The 22706-nt window shown below is 38.5% G+C and overlaps 1 protein-coding gene across 11 annotated transcripts in view; it reads left to right on the top strand.

Moving 5' to 3' along the window:
- Nucleotides 1-22706, top strand: part of LOC128259048 (uncharacterized) — a 367779-nt gene that overhangs the window by 10856 nt on the left and 334217 nt on the right. For 9 of the 11 annotated variants that reach the window (XM_052991170.1, XM_052991172.1, XM_052991168.1 and 6 more), the window contains exon 2: nucleotides 18518-18576. The exons of 1 other annotated variant lie outside the window; for it this stretch is intronic. Coding sequence is in view for 5 of the 10 variants with exons in the window: in XM_052991177.1 (XP_052847137.1) it covers nucleotides 18518-18576 (59 nt within the window). In the remaining 5 variants the exon portion in view is untranslated. Of the gene's footprint in view, nucleotides 1-18517; nucleotides 18577-18710; nucleotides 18863-22706 lie in introns of those variants that run through there. One more of the 11 variants, XM_052991171.1, reaches the window with a different exon arrangement.

Below are 22706 nucleotides of genomic sequence, written 5' to 3'. Positions count from 1 at the left end.
TTTTGGCAGGTTCTGGTTTGCAAAAGCGCAAAAACTCACCAAAAGATAGGCAAAACAAAACAAAATTGTTATTAAATAAGCGATATGTGATGAGCGGAAATATAAGGTTATAAAAATGTTGCTGCTGCATTGGAATTATCAGCAGAAAGAGCGAGATAGTAGCGTCTTTTGGCGCTGATACCAGGAATGAAATCTGCTTTACCTTCTGTAGAAGGTTTCCAAAAGAGAATCTGCACCTGCTGAGTTTCTGTTTTCGTAGGTGCTCTGTTGTTTCTCTTTCTTTTTCTTCCCTTTGACATGCGCGAATTGTTTATAATTCGTATTGGCGCCCCGCCCCTTATCAACGCTTTTCTCTTATCTGTAGCTGGCATTGAAAATGCCCGAAGGCGCCGCTTATCGTTTACGATCATCGAACTAAAACTTGAAACTAGAAATCATTCGAGGTGAAAAATGCTTTCACAGGCGTGTGTCAGACTGGCAATCAAGCGCACTGCCTCAGGAGAAGGTCCCGCCTAGTCTTCCCCCCAAAGCAAAAACCAGTATGGAATATTTCTAGCCTCAATCAGCGAGTCAAGCTAATGAATCCAAAATTTTATATATTTAGCATGCGAGTCACCTGCTTTCATAATATAAGTAAGTTTTGCTAATTCGGCAATAAGTACACTTTAATTCGGCAAACTGAAATAGGGGTAAAATTCTGGTTAGATTGGGTTTGCTGCTCTTATTGAGTAAGCGGTGAGTAATCTTGCGGTTATCGTTCTACTTTTAATCAAACTTTCTTTAATACGGTTGTTTACCATTTTCTAACATTTTTTTGCAAGTTATTTTAGGTAAACATTTTTAGATTATTTAAAGTCATTAAAAATGACTCTAAGTCTCCTTAAACAAATTATTTAATCAAATCTACTAACAAATCAATAAACCTTCTTTAACTTCACATTTTTGAGCTCACTTCTTTGCCAATGTATTTACCATATTAATCCTATGTAGCAAAACATTTAACTAGAACTCGTGGGCGGTGCTCGCGAATGTTCCCAGATTGTTATCACTTCTGGGAAAAGGGCGAACCATTTGATCGAAGTCTGGCGAAAAAAGTTGCTCAACTCATTGAGGCTTTCTCGATTTCAGTGAGTGGCACCGCTGATTCCTCGGGGTGGGGAGGTCTGGTTTCTGTCATCCGGTGACTGGCAGCACATGGAGCGATCACTTGATCGCACGTGAACGCCATTTGAAGGCTTTCGACACAATCGCGAAATGGGGAAAATCGGCTTCAGAGAATCGAAACGAGCTGCCTGGCGCTTGTTATATTTACATAAATCATTTCTGCTCGCTCACTTGCTGTTTGCCCATGAATTTTCAATGTTTGTGTATTATTTGCGGTCTTTCTTCGGCGTGTGTGCGGTGTTTTATTGCATTTTGTTTTGCGCTTAGCCAAACATTTGAGTGCAGGCAACAGCAACATCAGCGTTTTAATGTGATTTCAGTTGAAAAATTATTTTTGTGTCTGCTCGTAAATTTTAGATAATTTTCGTTGCTGCTGCAATTTCTATTTGCGGGGCAAAGTATTCTAGGTAATGTAATCGATGGTATCGTTTATTTTTGTTCAAAACTGCATAATTTTATGACCTGTTATGGTTTAAAGCTCAAAAGTTTTTAAAGAATTAATTTGACTAATTTAAAGTTTATTTTATTTTTGCATTCACTCAATTTGTGTTTCTTTTTAAGCCACTTTTTACACGTGCCGACATAAAAAAAAATCATAGTTCATATCAAGTGCGAATGCGAAAAGTAAAACAGAAAAGACCCCATTTTTATTTATATGTTTTATGAAGTACGCAATCGCTAAACGAAATCACTCATACGCCAAGAATCACTCATACGTCACGTTGGACGAACGCACAGACTCCCTATTTACCCGTCCTCACAAGCCGTCTGTGTGTTCCCATATCGTGTTTCGCATGACGCTCGCTGATCAATAGAAAGCGCCAAACGCCGACGCCCAAACTGAATAACCACTTGTAAATGCACCACCCAATGTCCGTCCCGCCCATTCACCCTTCTTCACTGCCCCGTCTGCGGCACCAATGTCTGGCCATCTGTTTTGATGTCCGCTGTAAACACAAACGGACGGACAGACATAAACACTCGTGGGCAAACAAATAGATGCACACGCCACAGAATGCACGCCCACTTTGGAATAGCAACTCGAAAACAGTACACTACAAGAAATGTGATTACAAATACATGAATAATATTCTGTGCTTGTTAAATATGCCTTCAAAACTTAAAAACTATATGGTGAAAGATTTTACAAAAAAAAGGCTTATTAAAGAAGCTATTTTAAAGGTCTAAATAATAATAGAAGAAGATCGACGTTTAAAAGTTTATATAAAATGTTTGTGTAGGTATGTTGCAATTTTCTATGTTGTTAAAAAAAATTCTACTAACCAGTTGAGAAAAAATTTCATTAAAGATTGATCAAATTTTGCTATTTTATTCAAAAACTGAAAAGCAAAGTATATTATCAAATTAATAAAAACAATACAATTGTTTTCATATACCAATACTCCTTTTCCGCTGTTGGAATAATAATATGATAATTTTAAGAAATTCTTTTCTACCTTGGGGATATTTTTCTCCCAGTGTTGATTTTACCCTTCATGCTGCGTTCCACGTGCTGCTCCACTTTTACTCGACCGCACGCGCAAAAGTTTACTGCCATATGAAAGACATCATGCGAATGGATGACTTTGGTCGGCCATGGGCAACCTGAGCTGATCCGTTCGAGACTCGATGGAGGCATCCTCCTCGGCTGCTGATTTATGCCGGAGAATTCGAGGGGGCGATGGAAAATCGCATTTCGCTCCAATTTTAGACTGCACACAGCTCGTTCGCTCGGTGCTCACTTTCGCCTACTCGTCTTTCGCCTGGCGGCTCTTTCCCTGGATTTTGTGCGCCCGTCCTTGTCTTGCGATCTGTTGCTTACGCGAATTCCAATGCTACAATACAACACAATACACTACAATACAATGTCTAGTGCGGAGGCCGTCGCCCCCTTTCGGGCATACATGGTATCGTATTCTGCTTACCCATCAGCGGTGTTTCTTTTTTTTCTGATTTCTGTAGCGCGTGTGCAGGTTGTTTGATTTATTTGCTGACTTGTCTACATTTGTCTGACTGGAATTGTGTGCAGGGAAAACGGTGATGATTATCCCATCTACGACTTTGTCAATTTGGCGTGGTTTTCGCAAATTTTATTAAGCAATCATCATAAATTTCACTAGAGTTGGTCACAATTTTATTTTATTTGAGAAAATATGTTTGTTCAGTGATCTCAATTGCTTAAAGAAATTAATTTTGTTTTATAGTTACGTTTTAAGATCCCAAATTGTAATTAGATACAAGTTTTCTGGAGCTAAAATTAATACGTGACCCCAAAAATATCCCCAACTCAATGCAAAATTCATTATCCGGTAAATTTTTGACCTCAGTCTGAAACTGAGAGTTGTATGCGCAAATTTCGTCTACGTAACTTCTGTGTACTTTTAAATGCGACTGAAAGTCAAAATTTAAAGTGAGTTTATTGCCACCGATCTTTGCCAATTTATGGCGAGTGCTTAGTACGCCTTCACCCTCTTGTCATCTCTTATATTTTTGCCTGCTGTTCAGAACAAATTTATGACAATCATTTAAATATTGTTGTGGCTGTTGTGGCATGTAAACAAACGCGTTAATAGTTTGCCATTTGTTTTTTGTGACGAGAAACACTCGTTGTTGTCTTTGCCACTCTTCCATTTTGTCATTTATTTATTGTTTAATTTTGTTTGTTTTGGTTTTTTCTTTTGTTTCTGTCCGGTCAGACACGTGCCATCGTAAAAAATACCATTGACCCCTTGCAAATATTGACAAACCAAATCAACCGAAAGTGTTTGGACTCCTGTGTGAAAGGAAATCACTTTAAAATTGACTTAAATTTTGTTTAATTTTGTCAGTTTGACTTTTGGTCTTTCCTATCATACCATGACGTCAGTGCTTTGGGAATTATTCTTTAAAAGAACTCTGATAATTTTGGCATTTTATCAGCTGCCAAAATGAAATGGTGACTTCCAAAAAACTTTTACCAAAATAAACTTTTTCAGTTAATCTTGGCAAAGTAATTGTTTACATTCGCATATATGTGGCACATGAAGTGGCCAAAAATTTTGATTTAATCAAGTCATACGAACATTAATCACGGGTTCACATTATGATTACGTTGGTAATTTCGTCAGAGTTACTGGAACTCTCTTTCTGCACAGGGTAATTCCCATTTGTGTTGATAGGGTTAATAATGTGGCTTGGTTTTAGCGAAGTTTTGTTTTTTTTAGCAAGCGTTTTATCTGTTTATATTTTTGAACTTAATGTATTGCTTTTTATTGTTCTATTATTTTGCCAGTTCTTTTGTCCAAATAAATCTCTTAGACGACGAGCACACACTGCTCACTTCGAATGTCTGGGTATTTGGTTTTCAGCCTAATCAAATCACCATTCCCCACAAGAAAAATCACGTAAATATAATCAAAGAACTCGCTTCCCCTTCGCCCGCCTCACTCATATCTCACTGTCATGTTATTACGTCAGTGCAGAATATTTCTTGGCATTTTCTTTTCATTTATTTTTTTGAGAAAATTTAATAATCGTAAAAACAAAAGCGCAGGAAAAAGAAAAAACAAAAATAAAGGCGACAACAACAAATAATAATAAAAGGCGAAGGCACGCAAAAGAGCCAACGCGGCATGACAAATGTGCGATAGCGTTAAATAATTTTTATGATGCGTTCGCCATAAAAGGAAGGGTGGAGGGGGTGTGTTGATGTGTGGGTGGGGGAGTGGGCCAGCACATATCACGAGCAGAAGAACCCGACCAGTGGCCCCTCTATCTCCCAGTCGCCCATGCTCGTGTGGCCTTCTCACTTAACTAATCAGCGGCACGTGTTCTTTTAGCAACAAAGTGACAATTTCCTCTGTCGTCTGCCCATCCAAACACATTCCCGTACTCGTACTCGCTTCATACTTCACCGTTCCCACTTTTCATAAACATTACCTTTCTTTCCCCAGACTCTTTATCGTTGGTTTCTTTACGTGAGTTATTATAAGGGGTACTAATGGCGTGGTGGGTCTACAAAAGAAAAAGGCTTTTATCATATTAATGTGGGTAATGCTTAATATTTCAGCAATCATTAGATTGTCAAACAAATTTTAAACAAAGCAACAAATAAAAAAAAAATTTTTATTAAAATTAACGGACGTGAGCTCGGTCCCGGGAATCGGCTTTATAATCCTTGGTTGTTTCAAAATATATTTATAGGGTTTTCTTCTTTGTAACATAAACAATCAGTTCTTGTCAATTATTCAGATACCAAACAAAACTTTTAACAGGGTACGTTTTTATTCGATCAAATCAAATCTGATTTTTATTATATTACTCTTTTCTCTTTTGAGCATTTTCCCTTCTTGATTTTCTTTTGCTTAATTTGTTTATCGCTTTTGAGAATTGCAACTGTTGCGAAAATACGTGCCACCAGGCCAGGCCTCCCCACACAAGGAAACCGCACCTCATTCTGTTTATTTATTGATTTTTAATTCTGCGGATTTTTGCGTAAGCCAAAAATATTTTGTTGCAAAATGACAAGTGCTGGCAGTTTTTGCATTACGCCATTTAAAGGTCTTTGAGCGAGAAAGCAAGTTCGGAAAACAGTTTCTCTTCCGGCAACAATGTCGAACACAAAAGCTAAACAGAAAGTCTTGGCATATTGCGTATACGTATAGGTGTGCAAATATTTATTAGGCCTTTGCCAAGGCTATAAAGTCGGGAAAACGGAAATGCTTGATGTATCGCAATAGATGTACTCTATGGACGTATAATGTAACATAACATTGCTGGTTTTAAAATAGTGAAAAGATTAGATGTGATTAGAAGTGATATCTTAACTTCTATTTCAAGTTATTGGTTTGTTATAATTATTGTCTTCTAAAAGCCAAACTGAATTAAACTATTTTAAAGTCCATTATCTTATGGCTATAATCTTTTGCTATAATCTTTTGTATAAATTTAAAAATAAGTTGGCATGCTTTAATAAATACTGCCGTTTTTTTTTTATAAATAGAATTACTCCAAACCAAATTAAGCCAGTAAATAATATTATATGTTTTTTTTTTGGCATTAAATTGTCATTGAATTAAATTTAATTTATCGTTGTTTACTTGCCCTAAAAAAAATGGCCACGGCTATTTATACATTTTAATCGAATTTCATTTTTTCACCTCGGGATTAATTCAAATGTGATTTTAAAGTTAACAATCGCAATTTACAACAATTTTACGAGTGGCAAAAAAGAAACTGAAACCGGAGAAGCCCTCAAACAACAAAACAGACATAAAAACGATTGAAATTATCGACACGCGTTGGTAATTGAAACTATAATGGTTAGTCATTCTTGTAAAAAACCTATGGCTGTGTGCGCCCACAGATGTTTTTGGGCCACATTTCAATCATTGGACTCAATTGTGCAGTCAATTTGCCAGGGTTATGATGATGATGACGATAATGGCGATGACTCGGACGATGTTTTCGATATGGCTGATGATGATGACGATAATTATCAACAACTGTCAAAGCGAAACGTGGATTTGAACTGCGCTTTAAATGACCACACTAAAAAGCTAACGGTCTGTCACAAACGAAATATATGCAATAATATGTGTAGTCCCTGCAAATTGAATGCGATTTTCGTGGCCCGGTGAAAACAAAGGGCAAATTGTCAATTGATTCGACTGCCAGATGGACAATCATCGGTGGCAGCAGCAACAACGACAATGAGCGATTGGACGGACGGATGTATTTCGATTCCGTTTCGCCGTAATTGCCGACAATTTGTGTGTGCTCTTTGGAGGGATGGGGCTGCAAATGTTGAATGTTGAATTTGTGAATGCATTCTGACATGACACACACGGCCACAATTGAATGAAATCACACAAACAAGCAAGCAAATAATCTCATTCCAATTCGCATGGCAATGACACACTAAAGCCATTGACACAAACAGCCAATATTCGTAACATAACAATCGAATGGCAATCGTAACTGAAATTGTATCACTGGAGGAGTTCAGAGGGTGTTTCTCGATTCATGTCCATACTCGATGAAGGTTGCTCTTGGGGAAGGAGGTCATTGAACAGAAGTTATTCTCATGTTCATTGAAGTAAGTGAATTTTAATTTTTTGGGACGTTTTTTGCTGGTTTTCTTTTTTTATTCGTTTGTTTTAATAAGTTTATATGTGACGATCATGTTGTTTAACACACAGTTTTAGCATTGTGAGCTAGAGGAAAGCAATGTTGAGTTAAGGAATTACCCCCACTTAATTATATTGAATTTTTAATTAAATTTTAATAATATATACATTATATATATATATTTCTTTTACAAGTACAACTAAAAAATAACATAATTCTTACAAATTAATTTTACCGCCATAAAAAATAAGAAATATTTCTTTGGTTAAGCTAGTACCGTCTTAGTTTTAGCTGCTCTATTCGATCAGCCCACATGCCGCCACATGACTCAACGTCAGTTGGGAATCGGCAATCGGTAGTGAGATCGTAGTTAGCCATTTACAGAACTGCCACCGAGTACACTTGATCCGCTCCAATCCGATCCGATCCACTCGAGGCACTACTTACACAGCGACACTCTGCACTTTGCCCATATATGGCGACGCTGCGAGTGCTCGGCTACGCCAACGTTTACTACGTTTAACCCAAAAAAGCTTTCATTCATAAAATCGCAAAAGGAAGCAGTGAACGCTGACTGCGACTGCGACGGCAACTGCGACTGCGACACATGCCCAAATTTGTGGCATCCGCTTGGCGATTCGTGAGCGGGCGATTAGACGGCGCTGACTGCGGTAGCGACCTCATTTTATTTCCCCGCCAAATGCTAATTAATATTTTTCGGTTTTTGTTTGCTCGCCGGCTATATGCCATCCCGCTCTCTCCGATTTGTGAATAAGTGTCTGTGTGTGTCTGTCCCGCTCTCGGATCCATTTTCCATCTCCGCTCCTCCATTCATCATTGTCATCAGCAGCACCATCATTACTATCAGATCAGAGTGGCCCATTCACAAAAAGCAAACACACATACAGTACGTATACCGTGTGGAAGTCCGGAACTGGGCGCTTTATGGCGGATTCTCTCAGATCTGTAATTAGTAGACTTGATCAGTAATCTGAAACGGAGGGGGATTGTTTTGGGGAAGTGTCGCGTAATGAGGTCCAGGGATTATTGAATGTCATATGACCATGGCAAATTATGAGAGGCTTATATAGAATATTATTAGAAATATTGAAAATAAAATAAAAGCTAGAAAGGTCTTGGGTGTCGAATCTATTGAATGGGTATAAAAAAAATTATTAAATTATATTAAAATCTAAAAAAAAATAAAAATTTAAATTTATTTATTTGCTTTGATATAATTGCCTAAACATTTTATTTTAATAACTGAATCCTATGATTAAGATTGCTGCTGAGTGTTTTATTTTTTTGGATAAACTTTTCAATTTCCCTCAACGGATGCCCCTCCATCGGTTGAACTTTTGGACCCTTTAATTGCCTGACCAATGGAGGACGGACGACAGATCATTAAGAGTTAAGTTCTTGCCCACCAGCAGCAGCATAGTATCGTATCGCATCGCATCGTCAGGGCTGGAGAAGATTAATGATGGTGTAAATGGATTTTTAACCAATTTTTTTGTGTGCGACTCAAATGGGTTCGATGCTGGTCACTTACCGACACGTGGAGGCGACGATAGAAATCTGAGGAATGTAGGTTGGTTTCAACAGGTTCAAGAAATTAAATGGCAAAAAAAGATGCTCACTCAGGGCTCGTGTTTAAACTCACAAATTTGTGATAAAATGTTAAAGCTTTCAAAAATCACTTTAATTATAGTTTACACTGCAAAAAAAAATAATGAAATTTGGCTTGTTTTTGTGACCTTTCTCGTTGGTAGTGAAAACGTTAGGCACCTAGAGGTCAAAAAAAAAAAAGAAAATAAAACATTGGGATAAAACTTATTGTAAAAGTGAATTAATAATGAAAGATAAGTTATTATAACGAAATTAATGTTTCGAAATTAACTAATATAGGATTTTTCAATACTAGATCAGAAGTGGATTTTTCTTAAGCAACGCAATCGATTAGGGTCTTTAAAGAATTTGCTTGTTTGGTGTGAGGCAAATTTGTTTGCCAGGTAACAGCTTAGCATAAGTGAAGTGCGATTGCATTTCTCGACTTCGCTGCTGATGTGTGGATTGTAGGCACACAACTGCAGCAACTTCGGTCGCTGATTGCTGCCATGCTGAAACTTGTTGCTGCCGGCATCTGTTGCCCAAAACCGGCGCAAGGCAGAATGCGGCGGAAAAGCCGGCTATGTGGGGATATGAATGGAGGAGCGGTGAATGGGCGACACCCACCAACAACACATCTCCGACTCCGCACCCCCTGTTCCGCCTTTTTATCCGGCGGCAACTTGTTTGCATTGGCACCACTGGTAATGCAACAGCAAAAAAAAAAAAAAATTTAAAAAATCCCCGGCCATATCAATTTGCTCTTTCACTGCCTTTGCATTTTGAGCGTTTTATTTTTCTGGGCTGCATTTTTCTTTCGCCCGTTGAACCGGTCCGCATCCGCATGCGACATTTTGTATGCCACTCACATTCCATGGCAGCTGACTCACTCCGCTGCAGCAGCGCATCGCATCCGAGCTGCGTCGGTGGCAGCCACTGTGACACAGTGCCTCCAACTCGCCTCGCCCATGCCGATGACTCGATCCCTCCATATGCACATCCGCCACTCACGCGGACGCTTCTCGCGCCTACCGACGCGGTTTGTAATCGTGGATCTAGTAGGGCATATAAAAAGGTTATATTTAAAATTTAATCACAGCTCGTTCTGACAGAAAAATAAAAAAAACTGTTAAACCTTACGAACTCCATTAAACTTAGGTGCACAAGAGTCTATCCAGTTTCAGTATGTTACAAACACTTTATAATTTACTATAAAATATTTAAATTTTATTTTTTACAAACCTCAAGTATTTCTTAAGGGGGATCTAGGAAGGACTATTTCGAAATAAATGAAAATGAATTTCTATTGTGAGAATTTCTTGATCTAAGATGTTAAACTGCAGTCGAAATGAGCTTTGCAAAAATTGTTATTCATAATACAACTTCTTTCTTAATTTATCATAATTCTTACTAACCAATAAACAAAAGTAAAACTAATACACTTATATACTCCTTAAAATTCGCTTTTTAATATACTGTAGAAAATGATTTCATATCATCTGCACTTGCAGTGCTTTTAATATTAGACCTATTTTTTTAATTAAAAAAATAAAAACATTTTTTTAAATCAATTTAGTTTGTTTTTTATGTTTCATAAAAATATATTTTTATTTTTTTTTTTTTAAGTTGTCCGAACTGTTATTGATTGCTATTTCCATAAGCTTAAAAATTACTTTTTTTTGACGCATAAAATGCATCAAAATGCATAATAAGTTGAAGCATTTGTTTTAATATTCTTGACTTGAGGTTTTGCAGTGCTTTTAAGCACAATTCCCATTCCATTAAACCACTGTGCCACAAATGTGTGTCGTTTCTCGGTCTGGGTTTTGTTTGTTCCGTTTTAACTTTATTTATTTTTGTTGTGTTGCTGCTGTCGCCGTTGTTGTTGATGTTGCTGTTGGTCTGCTCTCAACCGGATGTTGTGGGAATTTTTGCATTCTGCTGCTGCTGCTGTTGCTGGTTTTATTAACTGTCATATGCGTCGGGTAAATGCTTATTTTGTAATAATAAAATGTGATGTGTGGTAGCCGCACCTTCCTCGACTGCGGTGGTTACTGTGGGTGGAGTAGACACACGACAGACTTAGTTCAGTAGTTACTGGTGCTTTTGTTGCCGCTGCTGTTGCAGTTGCAGGCATTTCCTTTGCTGCTCATGGCGCGAAATTTAATGACAGGCGTACCGCCTGCGTTTTCACACATGCCACATGCTGTTTTTCTTTTTTTTTTATATAGAACCGCGTCCATGCGTGCTAAAAGTCAATTTGCAGAAAGTTATACAGCTCATATCTCAGCGCCCAGTCCTGGTTCATATACCTTTAACCTTTTTTTAAACTCAACGTATACTTAATATTTGTAAATTTACTTTGGCTTGTTTGCTTGTCTTGCGAACCGCAAAGTTGTGGCCCATTTGGAAGTTGCAATGGCCTGGCCATTTCCTTTTCTTTTCGGTGGTTTAATTGTTTTCAAAGGGGTAAGAGTCGGGAAATTATTAAACTTATCAACTTGTTAGAAGTTCTTGCTTTTCGAGTGTGGGATATCTCCCACAATAAGGAAAGTAAGGCCGATTTTTGGTGCAAAATGTGTTCTGAGCCAAGAGAAAGTTTGCTAAAAGGGAGCGTAATACGTTTTTGAGCCCCTTGTACTTTAAATATGAATGATTAATCACGGGATTTCTTATATTATTGACAACCTTTTCAGGAATTAAACGATATGAGTCTTATAGACTTTATTATAAATTAATAGGGCTTAACATTTTTTTTTCTTCAGTTAAATATTCATCTGTTTACTTTTGATCTAAATTTTAGATTTTCCGTGTAAATTCGACCTCGAAATCCCCACTTCCTTATCGCTATGACCTTGCTCTTGAAAAGTAGTTTACACTTATCACATATCACCACACCCCCTGCAATAGCAAAAGCCGGAAACAAAACAAAATTCCCATAAATCTACAGCTAAAAACAAAGCAACGCACAGCTGAATATCTTTTGTGCTGTGCAATTAGTGATATCATAAAACCATAATTTCCCAGTTGAGTCGGATTCCGTGCGAACTTTCGGCCAGCGAGTCCGTACACACACAAGTATCGAAGCCAAAGTTCAAGTTTCGGCGATAAAAGGCCAGTGAATGGAACAGGAACGTAAACAAGACGTATAAAAGTATTTATAAATTATGGAACCAATAATTTTGCTTTGGCTCGACGTCTGATATGGCAGTGATAAGAGAAAACCCTAACCCCGAATAACCCCAGCTATATCCAAGCTGTGACCTAGCTCGCTCTGACATTTTCAAATTCCCCAAACGCAAATTATTTGGTCACGCGAATAATTTATTACGCGACCGCTCCCAGCCCGATCCCGCCTTTCCAGACATCTCGAGCCGGCGCACCGACGACAGATGCGGTAAAGAGCCCCGTTCCAGTTTCGAAGCCCACAACCTAAGCCACCTTCCCACCCACTTCCATTTCCAGCCCACCACACTTCTCTGGCGGTTGTTTTTCATTCATTTGCGAGATACGCGAGTCGGGCGTACTATGTGATACAAGTGGCTCTATACCTACTATGAGATACAACTGCCAGCGCGCGAGATACAGACTACGGGCTGAGGGTGTGTGCATTCATTATCGAACCTTCCGCTCCCTTCGACCCACAGTTGCTTAATGAATGAATTGAAGATAATTAATTCGTCGACTGCAGTTCTCTAAATGGAGTCGTCGCTCAGCGGGATGAGCTGCGATGGGAACTGAACTTAACTGAACTGAACTGTCTGAACGGAACGTGAATGGAACCGCACTGAGTACTTCACACACGAAAAAGTTTTTCGGGGAATGGAGGAAGTCAATATATCGTGGGTTCGAAATGTGGTTTCGTTTCTGGGATCATCTTAATGAAATTAAACTATATACGCAACAAACTTTATACCTACAAATTAAGTTCAAAAAAGTGAAGCGATGAAAGTAAAGGGTAATGCATCGCGGTTTGATTCTACAATAGAGCTTTTTCGCTCGTTTAGCAACACTTGAATATCTAGCTATAACATTTTTAATATTTTTTAAAAAGTTCAACAATATAGGTAATCCATAAAAAACACAAACTTGTAATTTAAAATTAAATAAATTGACAATCTGTTTAAAGTAGACCAATCCAAAATCAGATTTTAATAGGTAGTACAATTCGTGAATGGATGGGGGTCACTTATTACCGTCTGAACTTGTAGACTTCTTAAAATAAAAAAATGTTCAGTTAATTAAGCGGAGGCCACCACTGTTATCCCTTACCAGCTTCAACTATCGTGTTTCATATAGCGACTTTAAGTCCTTAGCACCCCTCGACTTTTATATGGCCCATCTCTAGAAGGAAGTATCGTGTTTATGGGCGTGACCAGCAATTGGAATAGAGGGGCACAGGGTAAGTAGGGTAGTACCGACTCGAAGTTGCCCACTCAGCTGGGAAGGCAAGCTTATCATGCAATCGCCTTTCGCTTTTCATGGCGGGCAAATTTGTGTATTCGGCTGCTCGTTTGTTTGGCTTTTATTCATAGAAATTCCGCACTTTTATGACCCGCTCGTGTGGTCAATTAAAATTTGACTTAACAATCTGCATAGTTTGCTATCTGTCCATGTCGCCGGACATAGTTTCTCTAGTAGATCGCATGATTCAGTGCGCCGCACGCCTCCTTGGCCTGAGGCAATTAATCTCAATGGCTATTAAAATGTTATTACTCAATGTCTGCTCGTGTTTTGGGGGTGGAACGATAGGCTTCCCTGTCCACCCTCTTCCCGCTCAATTTGCGTATTTACATATCTAATAATTACTTATCGAAAACTTCTTTCTGCTGGTTGGTTCTATGAGTAATAGTCAGATAAGAGTTAAATAGCTTAGGCAGTTTGAATTCATTTGCATGACTCTACGATCACATTTTATAAGGTCGAGATGCCAAATACACATATTCAAAAATTACCCTTGATTAATACGTATGACATATGCTTAACAGCAATTTTATTCTAATGAGAAAATCCAAATATAATTTACTTTGACTAATAAATATGGCAAAGAAAATCATTAATAACTGTTAAAATAAATAAAATGAAAAACCAAAATTAACATTTTTAGTATTAAAAATGAGGAAAAGTACAAAATTTCGATAAAACTGATTCCTTAATTTATATTAATACTACCCGAATCTGGTGATACTTCTTTTTTTATATTTAACATGGATTTTCTAGCGAAACTTTGTTGATACTCATATCGATCTGTGACGAATACATTTTTATCAGAAACCCGAGCTCGTCGTATTTTAAGGCCTGGCAATCTGCTATTTTTTCGTATTTATTATGAGCCATGTGCGGCAACGTCGTCAATTCCAATTCACGTGCCAGGCGGCGGTTGTGAAGTTATTTCCCTAGCCCTTTGACGGTTTTCCTCGGACCTTGGTTTCGGAACAATATAATAATAATGACGCCATGGAATTACCGCCTCCGTTCCAATCGCATCATTGTGGTGAAAATAGCAGACAGCTGCTGATAAATTGCGGAAGGGAGCAAAAAGAACATTTGCAAACAGCGTCAACCCGAATGCAATTTTCACAGTACAAAGACGACAGGCAAATCAAACGGATGACTAATCGAATTGATGGATAAGTTAAAAGTATCAGAATGGGGAATACTATAATTGATATATCAATGAAGTGCGAAAAGAGGACTCTTCCACGCAAATGCAAAATGTACTTTAATTTTCATTTATTCGCAAGTTCAGTTGATATATTTGCTATCAATAAGGAATGTTAAAAGAGAACTTAATATAAATACATAAATAGTGACCCGAGGGCAAATGATACTCGCAACTTAATATGTGAACATGATTCATACCATGTGCACCCTATTTATAAGCATTGCAATAAACATAAAGAGTAGTATAATGAATTGGTCTGACGAACCAGCACCTCCTGACCACGTCATTCTATACCCACTCCTCACCGAAATGTATCTGAATCTGCTGTTGCATTGCATCCACATCCAGTTCGGAATTGGCAATTGGAGTCCGGCCGCGATGTCTCCATTTGTTTGTCGCACATTCACAAATCGTTATTTTCCATTCTTTGTCATTAAATGGTCACACACACTCACTCACGAGTTCTCGGTGAATGAGAATGACCGCTGGAATTTATGGGTGTCTCTTTGTCCCGCCCCCTACCTCTACGCCACCGAGAGTGTTTGCTTTTTATCTGGGCAAATATTTACGCTGAACTTTCGTGTCAATTGATGTCACATTCCTCCTCCTTTCTCCTTTCTCCACACTCGGTGTGTGTGAAATTGTAAAGAAAAGTGTGGAATTTTACTGCCAACTGACCCGACACTAAATCAGCTGATAATTCGCCCGCCTCCCATCTTTTTAGGAGACATCTGTGCATGTCTCTGGGCCTTTCCATGTGGGCGCCATGAGTCGATTTTATTTTAATTTTTGCTGTGCTCGTGTCAAGTATCCAAGTATTCGGAGGAGCGAACAGATTTCTGTGTAGGTAGGGTCAGTGATTGGCCTCAGCTTTGCTTTGAACTTACCAGCTCCTTGAGATTTCCCTGGTCGAGAAATAGAAGATTGGATGGGGAGACACCGCCAGATTAGGCCATTTGAGCGTTGAGAGCTTTTTTTCTCGATATTTCTGTGGGAGTAAATGCAGCATATGGATAGTCAAGGGCGTTATTAGACCAAATGGCATTATATGGCTTGGGTTTGAACGAGGCAAATGCGGATTGGATTGGGGAATTAGTTGTGTTATGTCGTTATAGAAAAAACCATAAAGCTCATTGAGCCATTAGAGCTATTAGAGAAGTATGTTAAATTATTAAAGCAGCTAGCATCTTCTTTGCTGCCACTTCTACACAAAAACTGTTTTCAATATATGTGCTTTCTTTTTAGAACTTCTTTAAAATCGGAGGCGACTTTTGACAACTTTTGTATCTGCTCTGATTGTAAATGTAACTTCTATTCTTAATAATTTTTATTAGTAGTAATTAAAAAGCAACAGGAAGAGTTGGTCTCTTAACATTTAAACAAATATCCCATAATCACGGCCACTCAAATAAATACCACTTAGCCTTTCAAACTGTCACATATAATTGTAAACAGCCTTGCCAAGCCTTCTTAACTTTCCTAAATCACACTCCCAACAAAGAAACCAAAAGATATGCATGGGAAAAACTCATGTTGAGTCCATAAATATTTTAAGCACTTGCAAACCACTTTTACCCAAAACGAACTTTAACTTGGACGGCATTTCACCAGACAACCACAAATTCACTCCGACTCTTATGGGGACATGGACGTGAACACGGTCTGACCAGCAGAATTTCGGGCCAAAGTGTTGACAGGCCATGACACCAGAACAGCCAACAGACGCCACAACGAAATCCATCATGATAAAGGTCTATTTAAACAATTATTAGTTAAATTAACTGTTAATTTCAATAGGAAAGTGAGCGAAATGGTGAGTGAGTGAGTGAGTGAGTGTGTGATATATGAGGGTCCTGACATTCGAATCGGTTGAGCTCGAATGGAATGGAGACCACCACATGGGCCGGCGAAAAACGCATTATTAATGCGATTATTGTCCAATGCTAAAATGAGATTCGATGGCCAACGAGGCGTCACCCCACGAATTATGCGTGAGGACGGATATCCGAGCTGAACAGAGATCCCGCATAAAGTTAGCGCCTCATCCGACATCATCACCACCACCACCATCATCGTCATCATCATCATCATCATCATCATCATCATTGACGTCGGCCGGAATCGATGTTTGAAGTATTTTCGTTGTTTGTGTTATTGGTGTTTCCGTGGCAAATTGCAGCGGAATACTAATTTACAGAAACAAATTGATGCCGTCGCTTTGTCTAACGATAAGCGCAGCAGGCATTCTTCTTGTTTTCCTCGCCCAAAATGAGAGAGAGTGAAATTTTCGGGCGTTGTTGAAAATTCGAAAACTACGTGACTGCATTTGAAAAGAAAGGCGCAAGAATTTGTTGGAATGTGGAAATTTGGGGCTGTCGCTGAGCTGAATTCTAAATGACAGCAGCAGACGGGCAAAGTGGCATTGCTGCGCTCTAATTCAGGCGGATAAGGGGCCCAATATGTCTTCGTCGTCGGCTGTGCATTGACCGATAGATTTTCCCATTGGCCCCGAGTCCTGCGTGTCTGTCTGGCCGGTCTCCTTAAAAGGATTCACGTTTCAGGGCGGGGATGGCCATCAAATATAAAAACAAAACACATTTCGGCAATAATGTTGTTAGTATTTTAAGTTGATAAGGTCTAAGGGCGGCATACACAGAGGGAAAACTATATAGTTGTAAGCAATGGCAGTAGAGATGATCTATCTTAAAACATCTGAATACGTTGTAACATCTGAATACCTTGTATATACATCCTTTTTGTTAAATATAAATATACATGTAAAAACCAAAGCAATTATGAAAAACAGATTTAACTTTGTGAAAGCAATTTTTCTCCTTCTTGGCTTCCTTCTAATATATGCAAATTCTTGACCCTCATTTATTCTGGCTGTGTAAGACCGTTTTAAGAAAATCTCCCCATTGCATATTTTATGCGCTTTGATGTGACATTTTTCTTCTCTTCGCACCCTTTTTCTTGCTTTGGGTAATTTTATTTTTCATTTACCCCGGTAACGCTTTTGTAATGACCTCGATTTGTACACAAAAGTACAATTTCTGTTGACATTTTCATGACCAGTTCAAGGCGCACCAAAAGTGGGAGGTTTTTTTCCTGTTTTTTGTTTTTTTGTTTTTGGTTTGGAGGTGTGAGATATGGAGGTGGGTCAAAACGTTCTGGCGCGTGCATTTGGATATCGTCCATGGTATTTCGTGTATCGTTTTTTGTTTCTCTATTTGCACAACTCTAGGGGAGAGGTGACCCACCCAACCACATACAACCACCGCCGGCCCAGCCGTCCACCTCCTCGGACCCTTCTAATGGAGTTGTAATGAGTGTAAAAATTAATGTCGTCACATTACTCACGCACCCAAATACAGGAATTTCTAAGTCGTAACGAAGGGGGAAGGGTTCTTCGTTTGCATGGGCGTGCACAAAAGGGGCCAGGGGTTGATGGCTCAGTGCTAATATTTGCGCTTAGCTGGAACTGAAGTACGCGTCGTAATCAATTGCGAGTAAAAAAGGGTGAGCAAAGGTTGGTGGGGGTTCTGTTTACAGGGTGTGAGTGATTCATGGCATTGATATGGCCGATAAGATAAACTAGTCCGTTAAGCTAATAGCAGATAAATCCATAGCGTCAGATCTATAAAGAAACAGAATTAATTCTTATAAAATGGTTCGTTTTAAATAAAGAGCAATATACTTAAATCGGCTGAGGTGATGGAAAAATTAAGCACACAAATAATTATTATTGGTAAGAGTTGCTAAAGAAGTGTTAAATGAAAAAACAAATTAAATCAAATTAAATCAATTGGAGTTTTTTTGAGGTATGTTTTAAAACTGTGCTAGCCAATCCGAATGTCGTGGTTGAGAATTATATGAAATGTTTTATCATACAACATATTTGCAGCACTTTTGTATTTTATCCTTCCGATAAACTCAGTAAACTTACAGCACCGATTCCTTATTCACTTTCAGATTCGCCCCCAATGCAATTTTTCATACCTCGCCGGAGCATCCATCACATTTTGCTTCATGTAAGTCCAACAGCTTTTGATTTATTTACAGATTTGCTGAACCTTGAAAGACAAACAGGCTGAGCGACAGTCAGACAGAGTGTTAAATATTTATACACTCTTTTCGTACTTTTCGGGGGATTGTAAATCACCAGAGTGACGAGTAGCAGAGTAGCTGGGTAGCAGATGCAAGGTACAGATACAAGATACGAGGCGGAAGGCACTAATACCTTTGCTGCAGCGGCACGTAAATTGTATCTGACAGATGCGACATTCTGAGATTAGCAATCAGCCGCGGCGCTGTTGGGTAATTATTATTGTTTCTTATTCAAATTTGCTTTGGCAATCTTGAAAGGCACACTAAAAATATGATTTCATTTCGGGTTCGGTCCACGCTGATTCATTAAAATTTTCTGCGAACTTTCGATTCCAAGGTGTTCTCTTGATTGTTTTATTTGTCTTATTTTGGGTTTTCTGAAATGTTTTTGTTTTTTAAGCATTGCCTGCCCCTTGGTAATTTTTCATGATTATTTGTCAGTCATTATTGCTGATTTCGCTATTGTTGACTGCTCGTTCGCTTGCCAGTTTGTGTGATTTTATTTTTAAGATAATGGAACCGAATGCCGTTTTTATAAATAAACTGCATGACGATAAAAATAGACTGGTGAATTGCACAAAAAAGCGGCGCACACTCGTAAAACTATGCCATTGTCGATTGTTTTCAAGTTGTTTATTTTTTCCTATTGCTTTCGTAATGAATAGTTTTGTGTTCGGCCCACACGCGACTCACTCACTCCGCACAAGTAACCGGTGCCAGAAGTCAACGAAAACGGCAAAAATCCATCAACATTTATCAAATTCGCTTTGGGCTAATTTTCGCATTTAGATTTTACTACGCAAATAGTTCTCGGCTCAAATCGAAGCGGAACTGGTCTTATTTGAACTCTGTTGAGAGCAGAAGATCGATGACTTGCCGGGGTCCCAGTTGAAGGTCACTAAAATCTAGAGATCCGATCAGTAAACAAATCTATATATAGCAAACTTTACACAAATAGAGATGATGCACAAAGAAATGGTTAAATTTAGAATGTGCCAAATATGTGCGGGCTAAATATTTATTTAGATGCTACACTAAAAAAAAGAGATCTAATTGATTCTTTGATAGTAGTGAGCTAATAAATATGCCTAAAAAATTAAAGCAAATAAATTGATATAAATAAAAAGGTTAGTTTCACCTAAGGTGATACATTGTTTACATGAAGCTTATGTATAATAAATAGTATGTGGTCAATCTTAGAAAGGAAACGAAACTATATTATTTACCGTGTACTTTCACTTTTTAATAGACCATCTATTTATCTTCCACAGATCCGTCCATATTGAACAATTTTTACAATTCATCATCACCAAACGAAACATCAATCCGTATTTATAGAAATTCCTTGTGCTTTTATTGCACTTGCTTGTGGCCCAATTATCGTATCAAAACAAACAAATAAAAACTAAATATAAATGGTCGAAGAAATAACTTTGAATTAGAGTGGTTGAGCAAAAGTGTAAACAAAAATGCAGGGGAATAAGCTGCCAGGCCCGAAAGTCAGATATGGAAAAGGGGACCTCCTCGCAGGTCTCGACCTTAAAGGCTCCCTCCGCCGTGAGTTCCTTGGGCATTTGTTACGCATATCTTTCCGGCACTTAGTTTCGCATACCCACACAAGAACCGCAGAAACCAAACAAACATACACACGGGCAAATCCAAAACGGAAGTTCTTCTAATTTCAATATGGCCGCCCTGACCCCTCTGTGTTGGTATTTATGTGAGTGTGTGTGGCTGTGTGTGTGACAGAGAAACATTTTCTGACACAATTTCCGAGATTTATTGCCCGCACCACCCACACGCACCAGGCTTAAACCGAGTTTTTTTTTGGGTGGCTGAACCCACGCAGCGGGAAAGCGGTAAAATCGGTATGGCAAGCGATTAAAGCAAACAAGAACTGTGCGGAAAGGGAAGTGAAGGAAAGGCTCCTGCAAATAAATCAAATAAAATCGATGATTTTCCTATTACCGTTGTGTTATGTCATGTTCCTTCCTGATTGCGGAATTGGCGCGGGGCGAAACGGAAAATACTCGGAAAATAGAAGGGACTGCAGTTTTTTCGATTCCGCTTTCAGTCTTGGTTAAATCAAAAAATGGTTTCCTCTGTTTCTCAAAATTTTTTTTTAAACTTCGGTTTATTAAACTTCAAACAATGTATTTCCCCTCTTTGAATACTAAAACTCCCCTAAAAATAGTAAGACAAATATCATTTCAAAGAAATTATTGAACAATAACTATTTTGAAAAGTGTAGAGGCCATAGAAACTTTTCGAAAGTGTCAAAAGCACTACATGACTATTTAAATATCGGGACTTAAAATGATTAAGAAAGTTTATTAAACTAATAATTTTGGTTATTTACACGATAAAATAACATAAAGGGTGGTGTCACGTTAAAGCAAAGCTCAAGATAAAACCTAAATTATAAAGCAGCTGAAATTCCCGTTATGCCCTATTTCGGCAGGAGTGTATGCTAATAAAAATAATTTTAGAAAAAGTGCTCGGCTTATTTGCCTTCGGCTTGGCCATGAAGGAGCTTAAACACCCTTCCTTCCTTTGCCCTTCCTGCGGGACACCCCTTCTCAATATTGGTACGCCTGTCACAAAATGACAAATGAATTTTGAAATGAGAGTTTTGAATCCGTTTGATTGTTTGTTTTTTCAGCCACAGCACTTGGTCCGTCTTTCTCCCTCTCACAAATGCAGCCGGAACTGATATAGCCAGTGTGTGTGTATGTGTTTGGGTGTGGGGTGCCAATGATTGGCGTTGAGCAGAAAGTTAAATTGATTTCAATGCAGAGAAAAGCAATTGAAAAGCGCAGCGTTTTGTGAATGCGGCTGCCATTTGCATATCGAATGGCAATTTACCGTTGCACTTGACAGCAGTAGCTAATGGTGGGAGGTTGGCTCTCGGATAAATCTGAGTTGGACATGGAAAATGAAATTCAGCTCTTTAACGTGGGCTTAAGGTGCAGTTATTCTTTTTCAATTTAAAGCCGCAGTCGATCCAAAGTAAAATTAATATTGATTGTCGAACGATTTGACTTTAGTTCTGATTTTGTTTGCTTGTGTCATAAGTTAGGGTGTATGATTCTGAAATGCCGTCCTTTGTTTGATTTATTTTGATTCAAGATTTATTTCACAATTCCTTATTTTTATATTCCTTAATTTAAGTTTATTACAATTGTGTTAATGACCTGTTTAAGCTTTTGAAATCTTAATTATAATAACTGCAAAATCATTGTTTAATAGAAACCTTAATCTGTAGTTACAGTTATTTCAAATTTTTTGCTGGTCACAATCTCTATTTAATTCCATGAGTGCTTTGCTTACCTCAACTACATATTTCCTTATTGCGTTTTAGTGACCACATCTTATATACATATACAAAATGCCAGCTCCAAATACAACAGGCATTTTCAGATTTTATTTTTCTCTTCAATTTACTAAATTTGTTTTGTTTTCTCGGGAAATCATAAAGTAGAAATTTCCTGCGATTCGCACACGCAGCTATGGCATTTCCTTGGTCTACAAAGAACTCCATTCCGGCAAGCCCTTGATCATTTCTCCCATAGCAAATTATTGCAATTGAGTTTATTTTCATAATTTTACACAAATAACTTTTTTATGACCAAATTATGGCGGTTGGTGCCGGTCGAAAATGCGAGGGCGGGAGTGAACTGAAGCCAAACAAAGGTCGGTCCCCGGGCACTTGGCGCCATGAGCTTCCCGCTCCGCATGAGATTCCCCTTCTCCCACCTGCGTAATTGCAGCCACGTCGTCGACGGTTTTGTATTTTATTTTCTTCTCACCTGCTGCAGCAACAACAGCAATATTGCTGCGATGGCGACGACAATTACCTGCGCCCGTAATTTGCAAATTATTTGTGGCGTGCATTTATGGCCAAAGCCGTACCATCTTTTTCACTCACTTTCCTTGGTTTTCCGGTAAAGTTGTTGTTTGTTATGAAAAGCATGTGAGAACATTTGGTGAGGGGCCGATTTTTTTTTTTTTTTGGGTTAGAGGGAGCTTAAGGGAACTGCTGCCTGCCAATAAC

The sequence above is a fragment of the Drosophila gunungcola genome, assembly GCF_025200985.1.
Source record: "Drosophila gunungcola strain Sukarami chromosome 3L unlocalized genomic scaffold, Dgunungcola_SK_2 000005F, whole genome shotgun sequence".
NCBI lineage: Eukaryota > Metazoa > Arthropoda > Insecta > Diptera > Drosophilidae > Drosophila > Drosophila gunungcola.
The sequence above is the reverse complement of the archived record's forward strand: the minus strand, read 5'-3'. Positions and strand labels throughout refer to the sequence as shown.